Below are 26,900 nucleotides of genomic sequence, written 5' to 3'. Positions count from 1 at the left end.
AACAAATAAATTAACATCACGTGTCAAGTGTGTGTTACGAGTGTTAAGGCTCTTCATTATTATTTTGTTTTTTTAATATGTGCAACAACAAAGATAAAGAAGGCGATCCCCATCCACGGGCTTGCATCTGTTTTGCACAGTGGGTTAGTTTTGAAAATTTGTAGGTAGTTGAATCACTAAGGCACTTTTAATTTTTTTTGAAACAAGACTCTTGCGGGAGCATCGATGTTGCGACAGTAGTTTTCCTTTTGACCGTAGGCATATGGTGTTTAGGGAGAGAGCGAAACAAAATTGTTCAAAGACAGGGCAAAAAAAAAAGCCACACAACATCATTGATGATTTTTGACCAAAATATACAGAGTAGTAGTTTCTAAAGTTTTGCTTGTGCGGCGTCCACGAAAAAAACACCAACAAAAAAAAATCGATCAGGATTAGAAAGGGAGAGATAATCGAATAATCATAATAATTATAAATGATTTTGTACCTAGCAGACTGACAATTAGGGTAGAGAAGATATTTAGTTTGTAGTACACTAGTAAGAAGGATCTGGGAAGGGTTTCATTCATTTTTTTTTTTTAGTTATTATAAAGCGATGACGGCTAAACAAGATTTTCAGGGACCCTTTCCTTCTTAGTTTTTTTTCTTGTTCGTTTTTAAATTTTTTTTTTTTGTTAAAAAAACTTGTTAAACAAAATAGTATGAGGGGCGGGGGGAATTAGGAAGTTGATAAAGTGGAGAATAACCAATTAATTTGTAAACGAATAAATATTAGAAAGGGAAAGACTGAAAAAAAAGCACATTACAAATATAATTGGCCGTTAATCATCGTGCGTCGTTGAGGAGGGGGGGAGGAGTAGTGTTGGTGGTGACAAAGCTGAGCTAACTGAAAAATAAAGCTCGGCTAAATCGTTTTTGTGTGTGTGTACGACAGATTTCCTTTTTTTCTCTTTCTCTGTTTTCCTTCTTTTTCCTGTGCGTGTTCCAAACGTTCAGACTTCATCGGGAGCCATATCCTCGGCGATGGTCTTGGCCACGTTGGCATTGGTGTCGTGACTGACGTGGTTGTTCTCGTGCTGTTGCCCGCCGGCCGTAGTGGCCGATTGTTGCGGGTTGTTGGCGGTTGGGGTAGATGGCGAATCGGTGATGAGCGAAGTGTTGGCTGATCCCGTCGAATTATTCAAATCAGCGCTGGAAGATGAAGCGGCGCGAGCTTCCAATGCACGGATTCGCTTTTCGTGCTTGACTAACAGTGACTTGAGACGCCGAATTTCATCCATGAGTTCTTCCACCACCTTGGGCTGTTAAAAAAAAAAAACAATGTCCTAATGTGAGTCATTCGAAACGGAATTTGCATCAAAGAAGGTAAACGACATACTGGAACGCCCGAATTGGGTGGAGACGCTGGGGCTTGAGGATTGTTGGCAGCACTGTCGGGCGTATCCGCAATGGTCGACTGAGATCCCGAAGGACTTCTCGGTGGCATCTTGCTCAAGACGTTGTGCTTCTTTTGGACCTATATTTAATGTAAAGTAAATTACATTCCTCAATAAACCGAAGGGCTAGTGGGCCGACTTACTTTCAAATCCTGTTTGTTGGTCGACAACTGACTACCAGACCTCATGGATACGAGGATGGGGCCCTCATCCTTGCCAGCAAACCACTCTTCAGCCGATAAGGCGGGAACATCTCCGGGAGTGTCGGGGTACAAATCTTCCTGGAAAAGCTCCGATTTCCTAGGGACAGTCATCGAGACGACTTGGCACAGGCCGGAATTGTTGAGTCGGAAGAAGCGGGTAATCTCGCAAGAGGTGACATCCACGCCGCGTTTGGGCATCATGCCGATACCGCGCTGCGGATCGGGTGTCTGAAATGTATTGATGTAGTGCACGAATGGAGGCTCTGGAGTGATTTCGAAGTATCGAATCACGGAATCACCCTATACAAAGACAAAGACCTGTGATTAGAAAGGCATTCTTTTCCATAGATGATCTGATACTTGTCTACCTTCCCGCAGAGGTAGACCATATTGGTGTCGGCATCGTAAAGCGGAAACATGACACCGTTCGACGTGTCCAGTTCGACCATAACGATTGGGTCATTCAAATGATTGGGCGCCCGAAGCGAATACTGCCTTTCTGACATCTTGGAAAAGCCCGTCGTAAAGACGAGTCCGTTGCGCAGGTAAATTGCTCGTGTTGCTTTCGATCCTTCGTGACAAATCGCCTCCTATTTGTTTTTCATTTCAAAATTGCTGTCAATGTTTTGATAAATTCCATGGCCGGGTCACATACCTCGTCAACATTTCCATTCCTAGGGTCGATGATGCGAATCTTCTTATCCTTGCAGGTTGTAAGCAATTTGGATCCTTCCCAGTTCCAGCAGGCAGAGTAGACTAAGTCGGGGTGGCTGTCAATCACCACTGTCGGCTCACCCGTGCCCACGTTCCAAATGACTACCAAATTATCAGAACCTGTGGACGGCAAAGATAAAAAGAGTGCGTCAATCAACCGAGAATGTAGACAACAATAGCGGTGATGAGTCAAAACACGGTGTTGACATAACAAGGTAAACGTACCCGCGGTAAGCAAGACATTTTGAGCGGATGGGTGCCACAAAACTAGGCCAACTCTTCTCTGGTGATAGAGCAATTCCACAACTGGTTCCGTCAGCGTTCTGAACAAGAAGCAAATAATAACATTGCGAAATTGAAAATGAATTTAACAGAGTATCTAATTTTACCTAGATAATCCATGGTCGGGGACTTGCCAAACCTTGACGACGCAGTCTTCGCTGCCAGACGCAATGACGTTGTCGTTATGCGGACACCAAGCAATGTCCAATACAGGCCCTTTGTGGCCGCCGACGAGTGGGTGATCTGGATTGATTCTCCCTACCTAATGGTTAAAAAAAAAAAAAAAAAGGTTTATTATAAATAATATCGATATGGAAAAAAAATCATAGAAATAATAAAAGGGAAGAAAAAAAAAATGAACGATTTCTTTTTCTCAGCTGTGAAAAGCAACGGGAGGCGAGGAATATGTGCAATGGTTGAGGACACAAGCAGGTAAAAATCTATTTCGGGGAGAAGGCAAAGAATAATCAGCACCCGCTGCGCGTGTAAAAAAACGGCTCTCATGTGTTACGGCTAATGACTCAGTGGCTATTTCTGGACATTATGATGAACCCTTTATCATAAAAATTCAACACCAACTGCTTATGATGAAAAAGCTAGTTCGGCAGTATTGGTTTCATGAAATAGAGGTAAAAGTCTTTGACCCTATATGGTGTGACTTGGTGAAGTGGACAGATCTGATGATGATTGATGTGTAAAAGAAAACAGACACTACCTTGGCTAGCGGTAGAACAATGAATGCCCCACCACCTGCCGATTCCACAATGATGGCAAGGAATTTAGGATTGACAGCGCAGAAGGTGGAATCCCAGGAAGATTTAGAAACCCGAACATTGTCATAGCACTGGTCTCTCTTCATAGCAGTCCCGTAGACATGCCTAAATTTGGAAACACGAACAGCTCGAAAAGACATCCTGAAATTAAAAAACGTAAGAATACATGGCTGTCAGTTACGCATAATCCAACGAGAAATTTAGGTGAACTGGAAACAGTTCACCAACATAAGCACTACAAGGTATATAGATTACGGGAAATACTTATTGATCTATCAGCAGCACTAAACGGCACAAACAGGAGTGTCAGTCAATGTTCTAATGACAGAGTCACACTTATTGGATACAAGGGAGTTTACTACAAAACAATAACCACAGAAAAGACCACAAACAGCGAGATACAACTCTCGGTTTCCCGATGTCCGTTTGAATTTCAATCGTACAGGGTGTGGGGTGAGAGGTGTGGGAGAAGTGAATATAAACGCACTGTGAGAGTACAGAAAGTATCGTACCTGTAAGAAAGTGCGAGGTTTCGAGTCAACAGAAATTCAGCGGCAGAGTTGAAACCAAAGAAAAGGAAAGAAAGAAAAGGGGAGAGAGAAGGAAAAAGGGAGGTAGAATATATCAAGAGATGGGCGAAAAATTGGCACTGGAAAAAAGCCGAATGTCAGTGGGCGATTCGATCCAAAACTGCGGGACGACTGCAGCGCGCTCAACCGGCCAGACAGGAGGATCTCTCGCAAAGCCGCTCTACCAAAGCCTTTTATGGTATTGCTACTTGCTAGCCGATAGAGGAGAGAAGGTTCCTTTGCTATATGGGCGCTGGCCCGACAGAGACCGCACGAGATATCCTCTCTCCTCCCCCTTTCTCAACTTTTTGGCTCCACTCTCGTCTCTTACGATGTGAAGCGTTCACTCACATAGCAGTTGTCATTTCTTGTAATCAATTGAGACAATATCGAAATCCGATTGATGATCTAATATGATTGCACGAAATATTTAACTATGTCCTTTTGTTTGTTTTCCAAATAAAGTCACTTAGAGACATGTTATCAGACAGAAAGCTTATTAATCCAAATAACGCACTAATACTAATGAATCCCCCTCCCACCCCTCCCCAAAAAAGCTGCGCATAGGCTTGCGTGACACGAGAGCTCCAGACCGGTATGAGTCACTCATTTCTTTGCTTCCCACCCGTCTTTTTTTTTTTCTTTCTCCTTTCTTTGTGTGTGTGTGTACGTGTCTGTCAACCGCGTCATCCGCTCTTGAACGGATACAGCGCGCGGCTTCCCCGCCACGTCCGGAGTACGTGTTGTTATATCTACGCTATTTTCGAACGCCCGAAACATATATATACCACCGCATGTGCCCACTTTCGTCCCGCTATTTTTTTTTTCTTTTTACTAGCGTATCAAATCGTTGTTGCAGCTGCGATAAAGTAACCATAGGAAAACCGACTTGAAAGAAAATTTTTAAAATGCTATCTCTCATTTTTTGAACGGTGAAAATTGAGACCACAGTCATTTGCAGATAAACAGTCGAATTATAAGTTCAATATACTGTCTCGAGATCAGATAAGCGTGTTACCATGTTTAAATGCAGTAATGGCAGAATCTAATTTGTCAATGATTTAATGGGTTCAAGCTTATCGGTAGCAAAATATGTTGCTAAAATCGGACACCAGGTTCGCTTGCACACGAGGGCGATAAAGTCGGGGAGGCCATCTACATTATTTCCTATTTTGAAGCAGTCTGAGTTGACCTTGCAGTACAAAAACAAACAGGTGTCATCAGTTCATCTCCTTCTTGTAAGCAAAAAGACTTTCATTTACGACTTGAAAGCTAATGTTGATTAAACACCATTGTTTACTTTGAATGCAACATATTTTTTGAAACTTGCTTCTCAATCTGTTTTTCGGAGAGCAGATTACGAAACTCGTACGAAAATCGTTGCCATAAAAGTACCCAGATAAAGATTCATTCTCGATTCCTTTTGAAATGGATGTTTCATGTAACGTTCTTTCATGTTGGTTGTAACTGGTTACTGAAACAATTCTGTTCAAACTAAAAATCACAGGAAAAAAAATGGCGAGCATCAGTTTGCTACGTTTTAAATCGTTCGACGGCTGTGTAAAGACCATTCGAGCCTTTCGTGGCACGACTAATCCTGTGGCGAGGAAACTTAATATCCATCAAGTGCAATATCGAGCCGTGTCTGGCTTCCCCTCAAGTGGCAATTTAACGTCGGGAAGCATTGATAAAAACGTCGTCTATTCTCGCCACGAGGATTTCCGTCTCGTCGACCAAACAGTTGTGCAACGCATTTTCGATCGAGCATCTCTATGGCCCAATCTTACAGCTATGGTAAAATTCGACAATCTTTTTCCCAACGTACATAAAGGATCTTAAATAATATGTAACTTTTCTTTTAGGAATGTTGGGTAACAGGTCGAAAATATACGTATGGCAAGTTACGTGATTTGACCCGTAATTTTGGCAGTGCATTGGTTAGAATGGGTTTCAAACAAGGTGAAGTATTTGGAATGGTTTTACCTAATCTTCCGGAATTTCCCATTGTCTTGCTTGGAGCCGCTGGTATTGGTATGCCAGTCACAGCAGTTAATCCGGCCTATACTGTGGAGGAAATTGCGCGCCAATTACAACTTTCTGGCGCCACTGTCGTCGTCACCATTCCAGAATTGGCGGGAACCCTTCGTCAGGTGGCTAAACAATGTCCCGAAATTCGGCGCCTCCTAGTGGTTGGTAAGCCAGAAGAAGGATTTGCTTCCTTTGAAGAAATGTTACAAGATAATGGCAATCTTTTCGACGAGAATATCAAGGCATGCAATCATTATTTTGGCTATAATGGACGAAAACGTGCTAATAATATTTACTTTTACAGATCAACCCAACCGAAGACATTTTTGTACTACCCTATTCAAGGTATTTGGCTGCACTCTTTCACGTAATTAAAATAATTAATTTCATCTGTCGTCTACCAGTGGAACAACTGGTCTTCCTAAAGGGGTCATGCTTACTCATTCTAACGTCTGTGCCAATATTGCACAAATGGGGCATCCAGGAACGATGAAAATAGCTTTTTGCCCTGCCACAACCAGTAAGAACATTAAACTTGGTATCTTTATAGGGAACATACATATGTTATTTTGAAAACAGGCCATTCATCAGACCTGCAAGAAGTGTTTATTTGCATACTCCCGTTTTTTCACATGTACGGGATACTTGCCATTGTTCTGAGTGGTTTGGATCACGGAGCCAAGATGATAACCCTCCCCCGTTTTGAAGCCGAGTCGTATCTTAATGCCATTCATCAGCACAAGGTACTCTCACGTTAGCCTCATCGTATTGGAATATGTCATCGAACGGCAAACTTTTATTTTGCAGCCGTCGACCCTACATCTCGTACCTCCACTGGTGTCTTTTCTCAGCCTTCAACCAGAATTGAAATTAGAAGCATTCCATCGGTTGCATTCCATTATCGTTGGCGCAGCTCCACTAGGACCGGCTGCTGCAACCAGACTTGTCGAACGTTTGCAAAAACAAGATCTTTTCATGCAGGAAGGTAAATTTGTGTAGATAACAAGATGTTTCCGACTGGTAATCTTTGAGTTAAATCATTGAATATTTTGTTTGTTTTTCAAGGATTCGGAATGACTGAGACATCTTGTGCTTGTCACTTTAGCCCGATCGTTAACAACCAAATCGGTTCGTTTGGTGAGCCGCTATCTCGGACCAAAGTCAAAGTTGTTGATGTTGACACGGGCGAACCCCTTGGACCAATGCAACATGGAGAAATGTGTGTATCAGGTCCGCAAGTAATGAAAGGATATTATAAAAATCCAAAAGCGACCGCAGAAACTATTGACAGTGCAGGGTGGCTGCATACTGGAGATATTGCTTATTACAACGATCAAAACCAGTTCTTTATTGTCGATCGTCTGAAAGAGCTCATTAAAGTAAAAGGACTTCAGGTATGATTAATTTTATTGAATCATTTTAGCGACTGGCTGTATAACACGTCATAAAGTAGGGGATGTATTTTACGTTTTCAATCATCAGGTATCTCCGTCGGAACTGGAAGACGTCCTACGACGCCATCCTGGCGTTTTGGATGTGGCAGTTATCGGTGTTCCTGACGAATTTGCTGGTGAACTTCCTCGAGCTTACGTTGTCAAGAAACAGGGCGTTATGTTGGCTAAGGAAGATATTGTTGAATTTATCGATGCTAAAGTGTCAAATCATAAAAAACTGAAAGGGGGAGTTGTCTTTCTTGAAGCTATTCCGAAAACAGCTACTGGGAAAATACTTCGTCGTGAACTGAAAAAGCTATAGAAAGGCTTTGTTTTTTATTCCTCTACACGTTTTTGCCACGGTTTTGACACTTTGGTTTCGATAAATGAAAGAATATGTATAAATATTTTACTGGTTATTTCATATTTACGTTTTTTAGGATTTTTATTGACCAACGTAGTTACGAACTTCAATGAGTTATTCAGTTGAGATTCCATTAGTTTGCAATCTAATAGTATCCTCTAAAGTACCTAGAAATTAGCAAACTTTTTTATCGATTAAAACTATTAATAATTAAAAATGGAAAATTGGATCTTCCATTGAACACAGAATTTCAAAGATTCGTGTTAGTTTGAAACAGAACAAATTCCAAATTCGTTTCAAATCTAATCAATACTTCAGCTTAAAACATGTTTAAATATCTCAATGGCACTGAAAAGTGTTATCATTTTGCCAAAATTCTGCTTCTCCACGAGAACGATAAATGATACCAGAGATTTCGAGGTAACAAAATCTAAAACTGGCAACCAGTCTCATAGGATTTGGATACCAGTGGTAGCGTGGATTTGGGCCTACTATTCGGTAGCAGTGTTTATCAGTGGACGAAGCTCAGCAGTTGAAAACATTAGTGTCTTCTCATCACGAATCTTCTTTAAAGTAAATAAGTCATTCACTTAGTTGTCATTGAGATAAAACAATTGTTTGATAGAATCTGTCCTTTTTGTTGACTAGTGCAATGTCCTGTTTTTGTTTGTGTAACTGAACAGTCATTCAAATTGTGATGTAGAAAGGAGTTGAATTGCGATCATTGTTTTAACAGTCGGTTGTTCTGGTGCTCATTTTCACGATTACTTTATTTCAGTAGCAAGGAAAAGCAATGGCGGGGCTCAGCCTATTGTCGCGTATCAACAGCTTCCAAATTGGAGTGAAGGCCAAGCAAACCTTTCGCGTCACGAATAGTCGTACTGTGCAGCGTTTTGGATTCAACCTTCAGCAGATTCGTGCAGTGTCCGATGCTCCATTACGCGAGGCCTCCTCGATCGATAAGAACATCGTCTATTCTCGTCACAAGGATTTCGAACTCCGTAATCAAACAGTAGTTCAACGCTTTTTCGAACGAGCTTCTTTGTGGCCCAACCTGACAGCGACGGTATAAAATCCTTGTTTCTTTTGTCTGTTTTTGTTGAAATTATGGTGTTCTAATGATTAACAATGATTGATTTTCAACTCGTTAATAAATCATTCGTTGTAGGAATGCGGCCTGACTGGTCGCAAATATACGTATGGCAAGTTACGTGATTTGACCCGTAATTTCGGCAGTGCATTGGCTCGAATGGGTTTCAAACGAAGTGAAGTGTTTGGAATGGTTCTTCCCAATCTTCCTGAATTTCCAATAATGTTGCTCGGAGCTGCTGGCATTGGTATGCCCGTTACCACCGTGAATCCTATTTACAACGTGGAGGAAATTGCGCGCCAATTGCAACTTTCTGGCGCCACCGTCGTGGTTACCATTTCCGAATTGGCGGGAACCCTTCGCCAAGTGACTCAGATATGTCCCGAAATTCGCCGCCTCATAGTGGTGGGTAAACCAGAAGATGGATTCGTATCCTTAGGAGAAATGTTACAAGACCCTGGTAACCTTTTCGATGAAAATATTGAAGTATGAAATAATGTTTAGATGTTTAGTGAATAACCATGAAAATAATGAAATTTTACGTAACGTATTAGATCAATCCGATGGAAGATGTTTTTGCGTTACCATTTTCAAGGTATTAACTGGAAAAACCACATAAAGCAACTATATTAAATGATTATTACGTATAAGTGGTACGACTGGACTTCCAAAGGGCGTTATGCTGAGCAATGCTAATGTTACTGCCAATATTCAGCAGCTTTTACATCCTACGGCGATGAAACTTACCACTCCACCACCAACTCGTAAAACAATTCAAATAACGTATTGATCGTCGACTTTTAATTCATTTTGAATAAAAATAGGCAATGAAACGGACGTCCTTCAGGAGGTGTACGTCTGTATTCTCCCATTTTTTCACATGTACGGAATGGTTGGTGTTATGCTGACAGGTTTAGATTTAGGTGCCAAAATGGTTATTTTGCCTCGTTTCGATGGCGAGTCTTACGTCAATTCCCTACATCAGCATCATGTAAATCGATATTGTACTATTGGTTTCAGTTTCCCGTTGACCATGAAACTAATTTGTTATAATGCGTTTTTTTTTTAGCCATCAACGTTACATCTTGTTCCGCCATTGGTTTTATTTCTTGGACATCGCCCTGATCTAAAATTGGAAGCATTTCGTCGACTACATACCGTCGCTATTGGCGCTGCTCCATTAGGGCTAGCTGTTGCCACTAGATTCGTCGAACGGTTACAGAAACCCGATCTATTGATGCAAGAAGGTTCCGATGAATAGATTACAATAACCGTGTATTATAGCCCCTTCCAGTAGCATTTTCAGATTTCTGCAAAATGTTTTCGTTTATTTGCAACTTTATTTATTGCTCTTTTCCAGGATGCGGGATGACGGAAACAACCTCTGTTACTCATCTCAGTCCGGTTATAAACAACCAGATCGGTTCGTTTGGAGAGCCATTATCTCAGACCAAAGTCAAAGTTTTGGATGTAGATACCGGCAAATCTCTGGGACCAGGACAACATGGAGAGATGTGTGTGTCGGGTCCGCAAGTAATGAAAGGATATTTTAAAAATCCGAAAGCCACCGAAGAAACTATTGACAGTGATGGTTGGCTGCATACTGGAGACATGGTTTATTATAACGAACAAAATCAGTTTTTTATTGTCGATCGATTGAAAGAGCTTATTAAAGTGAAAGGTCTCCAGGTATCATCGATTTTCTTAAATATTTCAAGTAACTTACCACTTTACAGACCATATAGTAGATAACGTATGCTTATATTTTATATTTAAGGTGTCCCCATCAGAGCTGGAAGACGTTCTAAGGCGCCATCCTGGTGTTTTGGATGTGGCAGTTATCGGTGTCCCTGACGATGCTGCTGGTGAACTTCCTCGCGCATATGTCGTCAAAAAGCCCGGCGTTGTGCTATCTCAAGAAGAAATTGCTGAATTTGTTAACGCCAAAGTTTCCCATCATAAGAAGTTGAAGGGAGGAGTTTATTTCCTAGATGCTATTCCCAAAACAAACACTGGGAAAATTCTCCGCCGTGAACTAAAAAGAATGTCTCAATAACTATCGCAGATCTGACTAGACTGGTAAGTGGGTAATTTCGGGCTGGAATAGTTCGAAAAGTTTTATGAACACTCAAGTCTGCTGAATTTTAAATAAACTCGCCGCAATATCGTACATATAACCTTGTTGACGTAGAACCAAAGCCACTGTTTCGAATAGTAGACGCTAGAGTTGCTAGCTGATACTGGTTAGTGGGTGGTTGACAGGCCTTTAGCTTTATGTTAAACTTGTTCTTTACAGGTTGAAAACATTGAACTGTCATCGGTATTGGGCGTTATAGTACTTAAGACTTTTCCGTAATCCATTTAAAGTCATCGAACAAAAAGGTCGGAAGTTGGATTTCTCGGCTGACCATGTTCCTAACCGGTTGTACGTTCTAATGTTAGTATTAAGTACATAAAAATGAATTACGTCAATCAAAGCAGTAGTAGCAACCACTTTCAAACGGACGATGATTTAAGTATTAATGTGAGTTCCGGGCTAAGTTTTACATCCGAAATGGATACGCATAACCGTTGCTGTTCAGGACGGTTTTGGTGTATCCAGGATATATGTGGAATCATTTGCGTCGTCCTCACGTGGCTCCTGATCCTCTATTCGATGTTTGTTTCATTTTTTGTTATCCTTATCCCTGCAATTTCGACACACACAGTGTTCAGTGTGTTCAACTTAATATTGTTTTTGGCCCTTTCCTCGCTTGCCTTTATCTCACACATTAGGACAATGTTAACTGATCCAGTAAGTCTGGTTTACTTACAATATTTGTGTAGTGATTTCCCAAGGTATGACGTTTGATTCAACCATAGGGTGCTGTGCCTCGAGGAAATGCCACCAAAGAGATGATTCAAAGAATGGGACTGCAACAAGGACAAGTTATATTTAAGTGCCAAAAGTGCTGTTCCATCAAACCAGAAAGAGCCCATCATTGCTCAGTTTGCCAAAGGTAACCCTTCAGTTGGCTGTATGTTTTTATGCTAGCCCTTCATCATTCATATTTTTCATAGATGTGTGAGGAAGATGGACCGTGAGTTTAACCATCTAGTTGAATTCATATTTGAGCTTAACATTTGAACATATTTGTTATCTAGACCATTGCCCTTGGGTAAACAACTGTGTGGGAGAGAACAATCAAAAATTTTTCGTCCTTTTTACAGTAGTGTATAATTTTTACGTAACAAAATCAAGAGATCCAACCTAATCAGGTTCTATTTTTCTACAGTTCTATATAGCTGTTCTCTCGGTGCACTCCTTAGTATTGGTAATTTTGCAATTTATTTCTTGCGTTCACTCCGAATGGAAAGAATGCTCGACCTATAGCCCTCCAGCTACAGTCATCCTACTGTTGTTCCTCGGTTTCGAAGCCTTACTTTTCGCAATCTTTACAACTATAATGCTTGGAACCCAAATGCAAGCAATATGGAACGACGAAACTGTATAACTTTTTTATTTTACTATAAATTTTCAATTTCACATTTTAATGCAAAATATCGTATTTTGTTTTTATAAATAGGGTATCGAACAACTGAAGAAGGAGGAGGCACGCTGGATTAGAAAATCCAGATGGAAGAGTTTCCATGCAGTTTTTGGACTGTTCAGCATTCAGTGGTTCTCGCCGTTCACCAATCCGCCTTTGGACGGGAAGAAAAGGAATGCATATTTATATGCCGTTTGACAAATCATGTTCTTTGTTTTGAACAACAGTTGCCCTTATAGAGCCGCTATGATGATTGTTATTGAACCACATCGTGCACGTGTTTCGTCTTACCTGTACTCACCGGTTTTGTAATTAAATTCACCACCTTGGAGTGACCACAAAGAAGGCCGTCACATGTACGAGTGTCGTCTTCAGTCTTAAAAGGAAAAAATCTGTCCATTCTCTGTCCGACCATGAGATAATTTAGCGTGTATATTTTACATGTTACACCCGTATATAGATTTAATCATGTACTTTCTGGCGTATGATACTTGTGCTTCAAAACTATTTCTCATTTAGCTGGATAGTTCAATCTGCCCCAGCATGCAAAACGACCATTCAAACGAGAAGCGTCTCTGTGAAAATGTTGTCGTCTTCATATCACGTTTTAACGTGTCTTTATCAACAGCATTGTGGCCATGCGTAATTGAATTACAGATTGTTCTTTATTCTGTACTATCCTGCCTCGAATTTATACGGTTGCAATTTCACTTTAAATTGTACAGCACTGTTGGTGACGGATGATAATTAATCTTGCTTTTATCATCTTTTTATCTCTAGCTTATCGCTCGAAATTTGCATTTAAAGTGAATTTCTAGAAAATTGATATCTGGATACAACACTGTTAAGCTCGAGGGAGCGATGAACCATATTTCAATTTGTAGAGCTATCAGCCTTTGGGTGTGTAGTTTTGCCGTCCAACTGTTGCCCAAGCCAATGAACGAGGGCGACTACGTCCCCTTGTCACGCCATCGCTGGAGGCAGATGTAGGGAACAAACAAGCAGACAATTGCTACCATGCCCTACTTGTAGGAGTATACCCCACAGATGAGTAGCATACGTGTGCTCTTGTTGCTGCCCACGTTATTTACAGAAGGTAACTTGTTGGACCAGGAAGAGCACAATTAATTGAATCTTGAATTTAGACCTTTCACCTTGGTTTGATAATGCCATTGCAAGGTTATCAGATTAATCGTCAATGAGATATATGCTATAACTGAACCATCGCTTCTCGTCAAACACATCCATTTGCTGACTGTTTCAGACTGACTTGTTGAACATTTTGACATGATTGAATGGTGGTTGCTCCTCTTTGGGGGGCCGATACTTGCCCTGGTTATAAGATGGATGGTCAAAGTTCCTTATAGACCTAAACTGCTCCACACTCCTTATGCTCGACCAGGTAATTTTTCTCACATCAATAGAGCTTCAAATATTAACAATATTTCATGTTTAGGACCATGGCATTATTTGAAAATAATATCTGGAAGAATATGGTTGGCCTGGAAACTAGTTCGCCATCCAAGAGTTCTAAATGTTCTTGATACAACTTCTAAAAAGTATGAGAAAGTGGGGCTTGTAGCAACCGAGTTGGAGAAAGTCTGGGAGCTTCCACATGAGCTTACGAATAGAGAAGTGAGTTAAATTTTTATTATTTTAAATTGCTATTTTTATTTTATTTTTAACATGCATACTGTTTATCCATGACATAGTCTGTTGATGGTCTGTTTTTTATTGGAACTGATGGAGCTGATACTTGCTTAAAAGTTTCTATTGAACGTCATACCAATCGTCAAGCCCAAGTATCTCTGTTGTTAGCTCTTCCTAATGGAATAACATATCAGCTACCAGGTGAGAAATAAAAGATCATATTTTAGAATTAGTTGTATACTATGTAAAATTACCAACTTATGTAGGGTTCCCAGACACGCTAATATCTAATACAGATGGCAAAAAGTGTTTTAATGCCGGCGGGATAAAATTTCAACTCATAGAAGCCATGAGAAAATGGAGAATTTTGTTCAATGGGCTGGCCAAACGAACCTCCAATGGAGAAGTACGGTCACAGCAATGTTAAAAATCTAGTTTACCTTAAATGTATTTTCTCTTCTTTCTCGAAAGGAAACGGAAGTTCATTTTCGAATGAATATAGTTTGGACGGCATTCAGTCGCCCTTATGAGTTCAAACGCGAATTTAGCCGTAAGTTATTAGCACAAGGAATGGCACGTGAGCTTTGGCGAGGAAGGCAAGAATGGTCGCAAATGAGGTAAATGTGTAAACTGTGCCGATAAGGGTAGTCGATACCAAATACTGATAAAGTTCAATACCTCCTTAATTGAATGAGCTATGTGGGCCTCTTATCAAATTTTCAACGCATCTTTCAATCTTAAGTGAGCCCAGTTTAAACGGCATGGATCAATGGGGTGCAATGGTCGGCACCTATCAAGATAACATCTTGAACACTGAACAACAAATCTATCTCCGCAGCCTTCGTCAACGACGTTGGGGACAGAGAAACTCTTCGACACTGCACAGGTGAAAGGAGTACCTGAATGGCGTAATATTTACTTAAACTCACCACTGTGTTATCAACAGGAAATTAGATATCGTTGGGGCCTGTGAAGATGGAAATTATTTTTACTTAAGTGCCACATCGGATTCATCCCGTCTTACCCATGAAGTTTGGGGCCATTTGTACCACCCTAATGGCTTTCTATACAAAATCAACGCGTGCAACCTCGATTTAGAAAGGCTGGGGGAACATGGACCTGTCCCTAACCATTTTTCAATCCGCTTTGCTGCAAAGCGCCGCAACTATCATGCCATTATCCATTTGATGCCTTCTCAGTATGAAAATTTTCTTGGACGTCCATGGCATCATCGTAGCACAACATATCCATGCCACTTGACATTAAATTCGCGACAAGGCCGTGTAGTCTTTGTAGCAACAAATGTTTTTCATGGAGATTGTTCGCTAGAGCCAGAAGTATCAGTACCTTATTTGAGTGCGCCAATGCGCCAGCCTTCTTCTACCGAAGTAGAAAAACTAGTGCTATTGTTTAATGAAGAAGCTTGTCGCTTCGATGATTTGGTGGGAGGAAAAGGATCATCGTTGGCCCTCCTTAGTAGTGACATAAAGAAAATTCCAGTAGAATGCAAAGTTCCTGCTGGATTTTGCGTTACAGTCAATGCCTGGAAAGCCCAACTGAAGAACAACGAAGAAGTTGCAGCAGTTTTCAAACGATTGGAAGATGTAACTACAGGTGTAATTGAAGGTAAACTGGAGGAATGTTGTGCTCAAGCCGAAAAACTGGTGTCGTTAGTTCCAGTTGATTCCCTACTGCAAGATTGCATCCGAGAGGCCTTGCAGGTAATTTAGAATCACTTATTAATTGAATAATTTGAATATTTTTCATTTTAACGTTCCAGGAATTGTTTGGCGATGAAGCAGATCAAAAACGTTTCGCCGTTCGGTCGTCGGCCGTTGGTGAAGACGGCGACGTGTTGTCCTCTGCTGGACAAAATATCACGGTCCTTGGTTGTCAAGGATTTGAATCCATCAAGAAAGGACTCCAAAAGTGCTGGGCATCGTTGCTTTCCTATCAATCAGTCGAGTACCGCCGACAACACGGAGAGCCACTTATTCCCGGTAGATCAGTTGTTCAGGACATTTTGTTCAATCACTGGTAAACGAATTCTTGTTTTTATTGTTTTCTAACTAGGAATGGGAGTTGTGATTCAAGAGATGGTGGATGCTGAGGCTGCAGGGGTTCTTTTTACCGTAAACCCCAACGATGGTGATCCTGGAAAAATGATATTAACGGCAAACTACGGTCTTGGCGAATCAGTCGTTTCAGCCTCCGCTGATCCAGATACTTTTTACATAAAACGCACGGCAGCTGGAGAACTTTCCATCTCCTCTCGAACTGTTGGCTCTAAGCAATCCAAAATTATTCTTTCTGATGACGGAACGCGTGAAGAAAAAATAACTGAAGAAGATGCGGTTGCCTTGTGTTTGCCCGACGACAAAGTTCTGGAAATCGGGCAACTTGGGGTTTATTTGGAGAAGGCCTTTGGTGGTCCAAGAGATTTGGAGTTTGCCGTATCTCGTGGCGCTTTGTACTTACTACAGGTGGTTTTGATAATGTGCTCTTGAATTGCTAGTTTCTTTCATATCGATTTGTTAAAACAGGCAAGACCAATTACTGCTCTCGACGCTTGGACCGATTTTGAACTTCGTCATGAATTCGATTCGCCTATACTAACAGATTCAGATTATTTCACAAAAGCCAACACTGGAGAAGTGGCACCCGGAGCAACGTCTCCCCTTACTGTTTCAACAACTATTCGAATTCTCGATCTCAATTTCCAGACCATTGTGAAAAAGCAATTCGGACGTCTTGTTGATATCAATCCATGGTACGGAGGTCGCTTCTTCTCGTACCAGCAGAACCATTTGTTCATCAACGTTATCGAGGCTTTTCTCCGTGACATCGAGGAAGAAATAAGCGACAACATCCGAGCTATTGACATGGCCGTTTTTGGTCATATGTAAGTTTCTAATTTGATATGTTACACTACCGACTCCGTGTTTATTTGATTTCTTAAAATAATTAGTATCACTACACCTGCCATGCATCGTCTTGGTTTACAGCGCTTTGGAGTTGCCGGATGGAGAGTGAAATTCAACAGATATAGAACCGTTTTCCAAGATCTGTTTTTTAATCACAAGTCAGTATGGCATTTCTAATTTCACATCGAAGTTAGACTAATATTTGATCTTTACGTGTTGTCTTAAGGCTTGTCTCTCGGGCTGTGAAAAAATTCAGCGATTACTCATTTCCTACTGAAAATTATACCGATTCGCTCAAACTTTATGATGAAATTTGCGCCCATCTGCCTTCTTTGGTAGAAATTGGTCGCATCCATACGGAAGTGAGTCGGGCAAGTGCGTTGACTCAACTCATTGCTTTCATCATATTACTCGATGGAAGAAAAGAATGGACTCCAGAGTTGTACGGAGAAATGGCTGAACTTTTCTCCTCCATTTCAAACGTTGAATCTGCTGACGTCCCTGTTGCCTTGAAAGTATTATTTTATTCCAGTGGATAGTTGTTCTGAAATTTATACCCGTTTATGATGAAACGTATATAGGAATTAGCCAGAGCGATTGCTGAAAGTGAAGCCGGTAAAGAGTTTAGCAAAAACACATTGGAAGCGGCATCAGCATGGCTCGAAAAAGATTCCGGACAACCTGGAAAATTGTTCCGCTCGTTTATTGCACGCCATGGCCATCGCAGTATCAAAGAATTCGATTTCTCCACGGAAACGTGGGGACTGAATTCGCATTCTCTAGTGTCCGTACTCCAATCGATGGTGGCGAATCCAGTAAGCTTCGCCGCAAGCTCCCAACCGGCCAAATCGAATGACGATTGGCTCAAAGTAATTGGACAAAGCAAACCTGGCAAATACCGCGCCTTGAAATTCTTTGTTCCACGAAGCCGAAACGCTGTAATCGCCCGTGAGAAAACCAAATCGCTGTTGATCCGCACCATTCACGTCTTCCGGATGGCGTACCGAAGACTTGCCCATCTTTTAGTCCGCGATGGCAAAATCCCTGACGCGAATCTGATTTTCTTTTTCACGCATTCGGAACTGCAGGAGCTCATCCGTTCCAATGGCGTTGCTTTGATTAATAAAGCGAATAGAAGGCGAAAGCTTTATCCAGAGCTTGATGCCCTCGTATTTCCTGAAATGTCGCTGGGAATCCCCAAACCTCTGCAAGATTCGTCTTCAGAAGAGGTAATAATTCATCGAAAAATAGTGAAATGTGAAAGTGTTGTTCTTAATTGTAATTTGTTCTGTTAGGTGTCGGTGGCTGATGGAGTTCAGCTAACTGGAACGCCAGTATTTAAAGGGACCGTGCGAGCTACTGTCCGTGTTGCATTGAACCTGGAAGAAGCGAAACAGATCCAGAACGGGGATATTCTGATTACCCGCAGCACCGACATTGGATGGAGTCCGTATTTCCCATTGCTATCTGGAGTGGTGACGGAACTTGGCGGTTTGATTTCCCATGGAGCTGTTGTTGCCCGAGAATATGTAATCCATTTGGTTTAACTTTATTAAGTTGCTCCATTTAACGATGATATTGCTCCAACATCCGGTTTTTAGGGCTTACCTGCCATTGTTGGTTGTCAGAAAGTTACACAAGTTTTCCGTTCTGGAGATGTCGTCGTATTGGACGGGAGTAAAGGAACTATAACGCGCGTGGAAACATCGAATTAAGAGAACAGAAAATTTCATCTGGTCAACCAAAATGTCTACCAAGGGGGTTCAGGGAATTTTCAATCCTCAATTTGCAGTTTGCTTATTAATCGGTTATTATAGTTGATAGTATATTTCTAGGTACGCCATTTGGAGGTCTTTCAGATGGTTTACAAGACTATTGATCAGGTTTTTTTCCCTCTATTAAAGTGGCATTCTTTTTTTTTTTTATAAGTTTGTCCGGAATAACCTACACATATTTAGTGAATAAAAGATGCATTGCAGTTTATTGTTCATATTGGCACACCTGAAGATCACCATCCTAGTTGGTTTCACATTGGAATTCTTCATTCAACAAGAAAATAGGTAGTAATGTTAAAATCTCCCTTTGTAAATGACGTTTTCTTATGACCGTCAGTGAAATTTGTTATAAATCAGCTAATTTTTGTTATTCACAGTTTAAATTTAGCAGTCGTTATTTAAATGACTGAATTTGTTAACGAACGTGATAACCATGTGATGTCAGTGTCTTCGTTTTTAACGATGATTGGCTCAAACGTTCAAAGTGCAAGTAGAAACCCATTGGATGTTCTTTTGTTTGGACATTGCATTCATATGCCTGTCATCCGAATTCAAAGTCCAATATTCGAATAATCTCCCGATAGAACAGTTTAAACTATAGCCTACAAATTCTATCGTGTCTGGCACCTTATTAGTTTCAATTAAAGGAAATTGATCTTTGGACCTAATACGAATCATGTTTCCAAAATGTTGAGATAATGTATCACCAGAGATAACAAAACAAAACATTGTCTACGGAAAGTTCTACTGTTCTGGCAAAAGAAAACATTTGAAAGTTTGGACCCGTCCCGTTGTCGGGCAAACTTTACTTCCTCAATCGAACTCACAAGTTCGTTAGTGTGAGGCTCAAGCTTTCCCAGAAATGGATGCCTCTCAGTGCCTCGTATTTGTGTCTTTCACCCTTGTTTTTTTCGCCCTTTTACGGAAACTGTTATGGAGTCCTGAAGTGCCCAACTTTCTACGTTCACCCTACACGAAACCTGGTAATGTTTTAATGCACATTTACATCGTATGATGTTTGATAAAATTAATGTTATCTTCCCATACTAGGCCCGTGGTATCCCTTGAAAATCATCGCCGCAAGGGTTTGGTTGACCTGGAAACTCATCAAAATTCCTCGCGTGTTGAAGAACGTCATCGACCGTGATTACAATGACGTCAATTCGGATGGATACAAACAAATAGGGAAACTAACCCCTACTAACGACGAAGTGACATGGGAGCAGCCACATCAGTTGAAAACTATATTTGTATTTAAACTTAATCATTTTTCCATTTTACAATCTGAATTTTTTAAATTCATCTACCACAGGATCTTGATGGATTGTCTTTCTACAGTACCGACGGTAGTGGTACATTCCTTCAAGTGTCAATTAATCGCTTAATCAATCGACAGGCGCAAGTTACGCTCTTATTAACGGTCAAAGATGGAACTGTCTATCAATTATCAGGTATTTAATTGCTCCCCTTACGTTGGACATCTTCTTAATGCGAAGCCTTGCTTACTATTGAACAGTTGCTCCAGATACTTTGATTTCTAATACGGATGGCAGAGATTCGTTTAATACGAACGGTGCTTTAAAATTTCAACTCATTGAAGCCATGAGGAAGTGGCGTGTCACATTTAACGGCCTAGCTAAACGAACACACCAAGGAAAGGTTGGACTATTTAAAGACAGTTAAAGTCAGATAGATGATGATTACATTTGGATTGATAGGAAACTGAAGTGCATTTGAGAATCAATCTGCTTTGGGCGGCGTTTTCACGTCCGTTCGAATTCAAACGTGAATTCAGCCGGAAGCTACTTGCTCAAGGAATGGCTCGTGAGCGTTGGAGAGGAAAGTTGGAATGGACACAAATGAGGTAGGGTTAAAATGTTTTTGACAGTATGATACTACGATAGTTCAAGAGAATGTGGCAATTGTAGTGAACCTACTGTTGATGGCGTAGACCAGTGGGGTGTTATGTTTGGAACGTATCAGGATAGCAGTTTGGGTGATGAAAAAGAAATTTATCTTCGTAGTCTTCGTCAGCGACGTTGGGGACAAAACAACGCTTCGACATTGCACAGGTAAAAATGATTCAATGTCAAAATGAAGGTGAAATTTGTATTCAATTTGTTTATTTACAAAGAAAACTGGAATTGATTGGCGCTTGTAAAGATGGGAACTATTTCTACCTGAGTGCAACCTCTGATTCAGCCCGTCTTACGCATGAAGTATGGGGTCACGTCTACCAACCTAATGGCTTCCTTTACAAAATTAACGCATGTGACTTAGATTTGGAAAATCTTGGTGAGAAGGGGCCTGTTCCCAACAATTTTTCAATTCACTTTGCTGCCAAAAACCGAAATTATCACGCAATAATTCACTTGTTGCCGTCACCTCCAACCGAACATTTCATCGGACGTCCATGGCGTCTTCGCAGTATGACATATACGTGTCAGCTGACGTTGAATTCAAGACAAGGACGAGCTATGCTTGTAGCAACACATTTTTACGGCGGCAATTGTCCGCTAGAGCTAGAAGAATCAGTACCTTATTTGAGTGCGTCAATGCGCCAGCCTTCTTCTACCGAAGTAGAAAAACTAGTGCTATTGTTTAATGAAGAAGCTTGTCGCTTCGATGATTTGGTGGGAGGAAAAGGATCATCGTTGGCCCTCCTTAGTAGCGACATAAAGAAAATTCCAGTAGAATGCAAAGTTCCTGCTGGATTTTGCGTTACAGTCAATGCCTGGAAAGCCCAACTGAAGAACAACGAAGAAGTTGCAGCAGTTTTCAAACGATTGGAAGATGTAACTACAGGTGTAATTGAAGGTAAACTGGAGGAATGTTGTGCTCAAGCCGAAAAACTGGTGTCGTCAGTTCCAGTTGATTCCCTACTGCAAGATTGCATCCGAGAGGCCTTGCAGGTAATTTAGAATCACTTATTAATTGAATAATTTGAATATTTTTCATTTTAACGTTCCAGGAATTGTTTGGCGATGAAGCAGATCAAAAACGTTTCGCCGTTCGGTCGTCGGCCGTTGGTGAAGACGGCGACGTGTTGTCCTCTGCTGGACAAAATATCACGGTCCTTGGTTGTCAAGGATTTGAATCCATCAAGAAAGGACTCCAAAAGTGCTGGGCATCGTTGCTTTCCTATCAATCAGTCGAGTACCGCCGACAACACGGAGAGCCACTTATTCCCGGTAGATCAGTTGTTCAGGACATTTTGTTCAATCACTGGTAAACAAATTCTTGTTTTTATTGTTTTCTAACTAGGAATGGGAGTTGTGATTCAAGAGATGGTGGATGCTGAGGCTGCAGGGGTTCTTTTTACTGTAAACCCCAACGATGGTGATCCTGGAAAAATGATATTAACGGCAAACTACGGTCTTGGCGAATCAGTCGTTTCAGCCTCCGCTGATCCAGATACTTTTTACATAAAACGCACGGCAGCTGGAGAACTTTCCATCTCCTCTCGAACTGTTGGCTCTAAGCAATCCAAAATTATTCTTTCTGATGACGGAACGCGTGAAGAAAAAAACTGAAGAAGATGCGGTTGCCTTGTGTTTGCCCGACGACAAAGTTCTGGAAATCGGGCAACTTGGGGTTTATTTGGAGAAGGCCTTTGGTGGTCCAAGAGATTTGGAGTTTGCCGTATCTCGTGGCGTTTTGTATTTGCTTCAGGTGATTTTGATAACGTGTTCTTGAATTGCTAATTTCCTTAACGTCTGTGTATTGAAATAGGCAAGACCAGTCACTGCCCTCGACGCTTGGACCGATTTTGAACTTCGTCATGAATTCGATTCTCCTATATTAACAGATTCAGATTATTTCACAAAAGCCAACACTGGAGAAGTTTTCCCTGGTGCCACTTCACCTCTTGGTTTATCTGTTTCTGGAAGTTCTTTGGACCTTAGCTTCCAGTTTGTGATGAAAGAACAGTTTGGCAAACACTTTGAAGTCAATCCTTGGTGCATCGGACGCTTCAACTTGTTTCACCTAAATCAAGTGTTCATCAATGTGATCGACACATTCCAACGCGACATTGAAGAAGAAATCACAGCTCACCATCGTTCTGTCGATATGGCCATTTTTGGTCACTTGTAAGTTTTGTTTTGTTTTATCCCTAAAACTGTAAGATTTCAATCGTTTTATTCGTTGCAGGGTTTCTAACTCAACAATGCATCAAATTGGAAAACAACGTTTCGGCGTTGCTGGTTGGGGAATCAAATATTTGAGATTCAGACACATGTTCATGGACATGTGTTTCAATAACAGGTTTACCGTTAATTTCCGTCTTTTATATTGTTTTTAAATATTCAACGTTTGTGTTATTGTCAGGCGTGTCAAACGAGCTGTTCAAAAGTTCTCCGACTATGCAATTCCGTCCGACAAGTACATCGATTCACAGAAACTGTACGATGAAATCTGTAATCAACTACCTCTGTTGTTGGAGATCAGCAACATCCATTTGCAAGTAAGCCGTGCGGGCACGATTACACAGTTAATTGCTTTCATCATTTTGCTGGACGGACGCAATGAATGGACACCGGAATTGTATGGCGAAATGGCCCAGTTACTCAGTTCAATCTCCAATATTGAATCAGCTGATGTTCCAGTTGCTCTCAAAGTAAAATTTCCATTATAGCTTATAAATTGAATTGAATTTAATGATCTTTGAAATGCTTTCTAGCAAATTGCTCAAGCGATTTTGAAGAGCGAGGATGCCAAAGAATTTTCTGAACACTCCATCGAAATTGCTTCCGTTTGGCTCGAAACAGATCCTGGCCTAGCTGGAAGACTATTCCGTTCTTTTATTGCCCGACATGGCCATCGTGGCATCAAAGAATTTGACGTTGCCACCGAAACGTGGGGAATGAATTCGCGACCTTTAGTTTCAGTTTTACAATCGATGGTGTCTAATCCAGCGAGTCTCGTCCCGATCTCCCAACCGACCAAATCCAATGACGATTGGCTTAAAATCATCGGACAAAGCAAACCAGGGAAATATCACGCTCTGAAATTCTTTGTTCCACGAAGCAGGGACGCTGTTAGCGCCCGTGAAAAGACCAAATCGCTGTTGATTCGCACTATTCATGTGTTCCGGTTGGCGTATCGCAAACTTGCGAAACTTTTGGTCCGCGATGGCAAAATCCCTGACGCGAATCTGATTTTCTTTTTCACGCATTCGGAACTGCAGGAGCTCATCCGTTCCAATGGCGTTGCTTTGATTAATAAAGCGAATAGAAGGCGAAAGCTTTATCCAGAGCTTGATGCCCTCGTATTTCCTGAAATGTCGCTGGGAATCCCCAAACCTCTGCAAGATTCGTCTTCAAAAGAGGTAATAATTCATCGAAAAATAGTGAAATGTGAAAGTGTTGTTCTTAATTGTAATTTGTTCTGTTAGGTGTCGGGGGCTGATGGAGTTCAGCTAACTGGAACGCCAGTATTTAAAGGGACTGTGCGAGCTACTGTCCGTGTTGCATTGAACCTGGAAGAAGCGAAACAAATTCAAAACGGAGATATTTTGATAACGCGATGCACCGACATTGGATGGAGTCCGTATTTTCCGTTGCTCTCTGGCGTGGTGACGGAACTTGGCGGTTTGATTTCCCATGGAGCTGTTGTTGCCCGGGAATATGTAAATAACTCACGCATTATTTTTTTTGGATACGGTTGTTAATTCCAGAATTTTTCCTTATCGTTTTTTTTATGTGGAACTTTCAGGGTTTGCCAGCAATCGTCGGATGTAACAAAGTGACTCAGGTCTTTCGATCGGGTGATGTCGTCATCCTGGACGGGTCAAAGGGTACCATAACCCGTGTCGACGCAACTTAATACCTCCCCCACTTTGGAAGACATTCCCATCGTTCATTACTAGATACGTATTACACTTTTTTTAGTCATTATTTCTTAACAATATCCTTGAATTTTTAAATAATTGGTCATGTAACTGCCTGTCTGAAACGTGCGTGAATCATTGCAAACAGAATGCTCCTAGTCCTTAACAAATGATCATATCCTCGTTTGTTTCGCTCTAATTATGACGTATATTTCTTTATTTTTCATAACGTCGTAAACCTTTGACATTTCAAACTCCTCCTAACCCCCCAAAAAATATTCTACATCTGTTGCTACATAATGGGAACATGGTTCGTTAAAAAAAAACAAATTTGAACAGCGCCCGGAGATACGACCAAACTAGGGAAAACTGTGACGAATCGCAGTGTCTCAGCGCAATGTGTCGATGACCTCCTTGGGAGCGGCGTTATCACTGGTAATGAAGACGTTCCCTCTCTAACTAAGATAAAAAAAATTTTTGGTGTTTTTTATTTACTTAAAAGGGATGAATGTTTCCTATATGGATGTTGGGAGGCAAATTTCTCGGGAACTCGTTAATGTTGGCAAAAAGGTTTTCATGTAACGGAACATTGTTCTCCATCCTTATTCGGTTTAGTTACATACCAGCATCGTGTAACAGTATAATGATTGATGTGGGTACATACCGGTCAAGTGACTATCCTTCATTTTTTTTTCTTCTTGGAAACCCGTTAAACATATTCAAACGTGCGTAAAATTTTTCACGGAAGAAAAGGGCAATCGCAATTTCGATTCACATCACAGCTGATATCGTTAGAGATACTTGTCCATCTCTCTCTTGGTGGACGAGTAAACGCCAAACGTGCATGTTATTGTAGTGAAAAATTCGTGACACGCATCTACATTCGGGTCTAGTGGGAGATAATTTATGATCTAGAATTTGCACGGTTAGCGTATTGAACATTTCATTACTTTTGGATTTGCATACAGGAGGACACGAATCAGAAAACTGATTGGCCACTCGGCTTTTCACGCTTGGAGCTACTTCTTTTGCTTTATTTCCAAACTTGAACTTGCCTATTATTTAATTCTCTCTCTCTTTTTTTTTTTTATTCACTAGCATCTACTTGGCTGCTGGAATTTTTCAACAAGGGGTTAGATGGTACCATCAGCGTCTCATCCGAGACTCCCGCCACTTCAGATAATGAGTTATGTGGTACGCACATACACACACACAGATAGACGCTTGCATGGAAACTAGACGGGCTGCATTACAGCGTGTAGCCAAAGGCATTGCCTGAATTGAACACGGAGCAAAGGGGGGAGTTTTAGCTGGAGGACGGAACGATATATTTCGCATGGACTATGTGCCGAGATCCCGCTTGCCAGTTGTGCCCGCCGGTTCTACTTTAATAAGCCTCTCTAGCTTGAATCTTACTCTCGCTGTCTTCTTATTAGATGGGATTTATAGATTCATTCTAGCCTCGGGCACCACGTTTTTATGGCAGTCTAAAAGTTCATCATCATCTGCCTTTCAACGGTTTTCTTTTTTTCCTAAAAATTCACGATCCCATCGTGTCAAAGAGTTCATCAATCGATAATTGAGAAGAATGTCTTAACGATGCAATTTACATTGTTGTTATTCAAAACTCATATTCCGATTATCACGACCTTTTTCACTGTTAGACGATGCTCCGTTAATGACCTGTTTTTTATTTCATCAAATTTTGTTTCTAAAAGGAACCTGTTTCATATGGTGGAGGCTGTTCGATCGTTCAAGGTTAGTCACATCGTGCGCAGGAGTGTGTCTATCAATTATTTTTATTCACAATAAAATCCAAGTGAGTCCTTATTTTTTTTACAGTTAAAAAACGTACAGATCAAATACAATAAAAGCAATAAAAATTTGATGTTTAGATCTCCCCAATCCGCTTGCGAGCCGAATCAAATAAGCTGTAATGGCTACTTAAATGTCAGGCCGCGCCAATTTCAAACGAGCCTTGCTTAATGTATATCCTCGGAAGAACTCATCGTTCTTAACATACAAGAAGATTGCCCTCAGGTGTATCTACACACACACCTATTTAGAGAGATCAGCAACGCAGCAGGTGATGTGTGATTTCATCAACAAAATGCCACGTCAGACAGAGTCTAGAATTCCTTAACGTTTACGATGCAGCATTTTTATTTCGCTGCCCCGGGCGGGCATCCGCTGGCATTTTTTTTTTTCTTAAATAGATTTATTTGATTAAAAAAAAGAAAATGGAAGCCAAAATCATTTTTTACTGGACCATTTCAGATTTCCATTTAGATTTTTTAATAAT

General features: G+C 41.0%; 5 protein-coding genes across 8 annotated transcripts; 4 read left to right on the top strand and 1 right to left on the bottom strand.

Moving 5' to 3' along the window:
• Nucleotides 1-23: 23 nt before the first annotated feature.
• Nucleotides 24-13,535, bottom strand: LOC130689431 (coronin-6-like). Of its 4 annotated transcripts, none has more exons than XM_059495959.1 (9): nucleotides 13,530-13,535; nucleotides 3,348-3,546; nucleotides 2,740-2,894; nucleotides 2,576-2,673; nucleotides 2,292-2,470; nucleotides 2,005-2,226; nucleotides 1,577-1,936; nucleotides 1,376-1,513; nucleotides 24-1,298 (listed from the first exon to the last, which is right to left on the bottom strand). In XM_059495959.1, exons 2-9 carry the CDS (start codon nucleotides 3,543-3,545, stop codon nucleotides 990-992), a joined length of 1,659 nt encoding a protein of 552 aa, XP_059351942.1. In that variant the 5' UTR covers nucleotide 3,546; nucleotides 13,530-13,535; the 3' UTR covers nucleotides 24-989. The 4 variants fall into 4 exon arrangements, with proteins under 4 accessions (XP_059351942.1, XP_059351941.1, XP_057368368.1 ...); XM_059495958.1 differs by lacking the exon at nucleotides 13,530-13,535 and adding an exon at nucleotides 3,918-4,115; XM_057512385.2 differs by lacking the exon at nucleotides 13,530-13,535 and adding an exon at nucleotides 3,661-3,873.
• LOC130689445 (uncharacterized) lies at nucleotides 5,482-10,960 on the top strand. The gene is given in 16 exon segments (XM_057512402.2): nucleotides 5,482-5,768; nucleotides 5,837-6,244; nucleotides 6,307-6,347; nucleotides 6,407-6,522; nucleotides 6,582-6,745; nucleotides 6,810-6,987; nucleotides 7,068-7,396; nucleotides 7,485-7,734; nucleotides 8,585-8,865; nucleotides 8,968-9,375; nucleotides 9,444-9,484; nucleotides 9,541-9,653; nucleotides 9,714-9,880; nucleotides 9,959-10,136; nucleotides 10,250-10,578; nucleotides 10,667-10,960. Coding segments are annotated over 16 exon segments (3,576 nt in total). The 5' UTR covers nucleotides 5,482-5,489.
• On the top strand, nucleotides 11,164-12,892 carry LOC130689436 (palmitoyltransferase ZDHHC3-like). The gene is made up of 6 exons (XM_057512392.1): nucleotides 11,164-11,683; nucleotides 11,752-11,888; nucleotides 11,950-11,969; nucleotides 12,034-12,098; nucleotides 12,165-12,377; nucleotides 12,456-12,892. The coding sequence occupies exons 1-6, from the start codon at nucleotides 11,348-11,350 to the stop codon at nucleotides 12,615-12,617; spliced, it is 933 nt and encodes a 310-aa protein (XP_057368375.1). The 5' UTR covers nucleotides 11,164-11,347; the 3' UTR covers nucleotides 12,618-12,892.
• On the top strand, nucleotides 13,370-18,971 carry LOC130689419 (uncharacterized phosphotransferase YvkC-like). The gene is made up of 16 exons (XM_057512364.1): nucleotides 13,370-13,515; nucleotides 13,607-13,821; nucleotides 13,876-14,054; nucleotides 14,132-14,270; nucleotides 14,336-14,475; nucleotides 14,541-14,686; nucleotides 14,812-14,955; nucleotides 15,016-15,790; nucleotides 15,850-16,069; nucleotides 16,143-16,552; nucleotides 16,613-16,971; nucleotides 17,038-17,151; nucleotides 17,220-17,508; nucleotides 17,575-18,222; nucleotides 18,289-18,522; nucleotides 18,595-18,971. Exons 2-16 carry the CDS (start codon nucleotides 13,707-13,709, stop codon nucleotides 18,706-18,708), a joined length of 4,026 nt encoding a protein of 1,341 aa, XP_057368347.1. The 5' UTR covers nucleotides 13,370-13,515; nucleotides 13,607-13,706; the 3' UTR covers nucleotides 18,709-18,971.
• Nucleotides 18,972-19,557: 586 nt separating this feature from the next.
• On the top strand, nucleotides 19,558-24,678 carry LOC130689418 (prodigiosin synthesizing transferase PigC-like). The gene is given in 15 exon segments (XM_057512363.2): nucleotides 19,558-19,751; nucleotides 19,819-20,018; nucleotides 20,081-20,219; nucleotides 20,285-20,427; nucleotides 20,487-20,632; nucleotides 20,697-20,840; nucleotides 20,903-21,680; nucleotides 21,740-21,959; nucleotides 22,033-22,294; nucleotides 22,296-22,440; nucleotides 22,501-22,859; nucleotides 22,921-23,034; nucleotides 23,098-23,386; nucleotides 23,450-24,397; nucleotides 24,484-24,678. Coding segments are annotated over 15 exon segments (4,119 nt in total). The 5' UTR covers nucleotides 19,558-19,630; the 3' UTR covers nucleotides 24,595-24,678.
• Nucleotides 24,679-26,900: the final 2,222 nt, after the last annotated feature.

Source organism: Daphnia carinata, chromosome 6, assembly GCF_022539665.2.
Source record: "Daphnia carinata strain CSIRO-1 chromosome 6, CSIRO_AGI_Dcar_HiC_V3, whole genome shotgun sequence".
In the NCBI taxonomy this organism is placed as follows: domain Eukaryota; kingdom Metazoa; phylum Arthropoda; class Branchiopoda; order Diplostraca; family Daphniidae; genus Daphnia; species Daphnia carinata.
Note: the sequence above shows the minus strand (reverse complement) of the source record. Positions and strands in the feature narration are given on the sequence as shown.

Coding starts and splice junctions, on each gene's coding strand:
- LOC130689431 (XM_059495959.1), bottom strand. CDS start 3,545: ATGTCTTTTCGAGCTGTTCGTGTTTCCAAATTTAGGCATGTCTACGGG. Junction 2,227..2,291: donor GGAATGGAAATGTTGACGAG/GTATGTGACCCG, acceptor AAAAACAAATAG/GAGGCGATTTGTCACGAAGG. Junction 1,299..1,375: donor CACCCAATTCGGGCGTTCCA/GTATGTCGTTTA, acceptor TTTTTTTAACAG/CCCAAGGTGGTGGAAGAACT.
- LOC130689436 (XM_057512392.1), top strand. CDS start 11,348: ATGAATTACGTCAATCAAAGCAGTAGTAGCAACCACTTTCAAACGGAC. Junction 11,684..11,751: donor GGACAATGTTAACTGATCCA/GTAAGTCTGGTT, acceptor ATTCAACCATAG/GGTGCTGTGCCTCGAGGAAA. Junction 11,889..11,949: donor CATTGCTCAGTTTGCCAAAG/GTAACCCTTCAG, acceptor TATTTTTCATAG/ATGTGTGAGGAAGATGGACC.
- LOC130689419 (XM_057512364.1), top strand. CDS start 13,707: ATGATTGAATGGTGGTTGCTCCTCTTTGGGGGGCCGATACTTGCCCTG. Junction 13,822..13,875: donor CACTCCTTATGCTCGACCAG/GTAATTTTTCTC, acceptor TTTCATGTTTAG/GACCATGGCATTATTTGAAA. Junction 17,509..17,574: donor ACGTCCCTGTTGCCTTGAAA/GTATTATTTTAT, acceptor AAACGTATATAG/GAATTAGCCAGAGCGATTGC.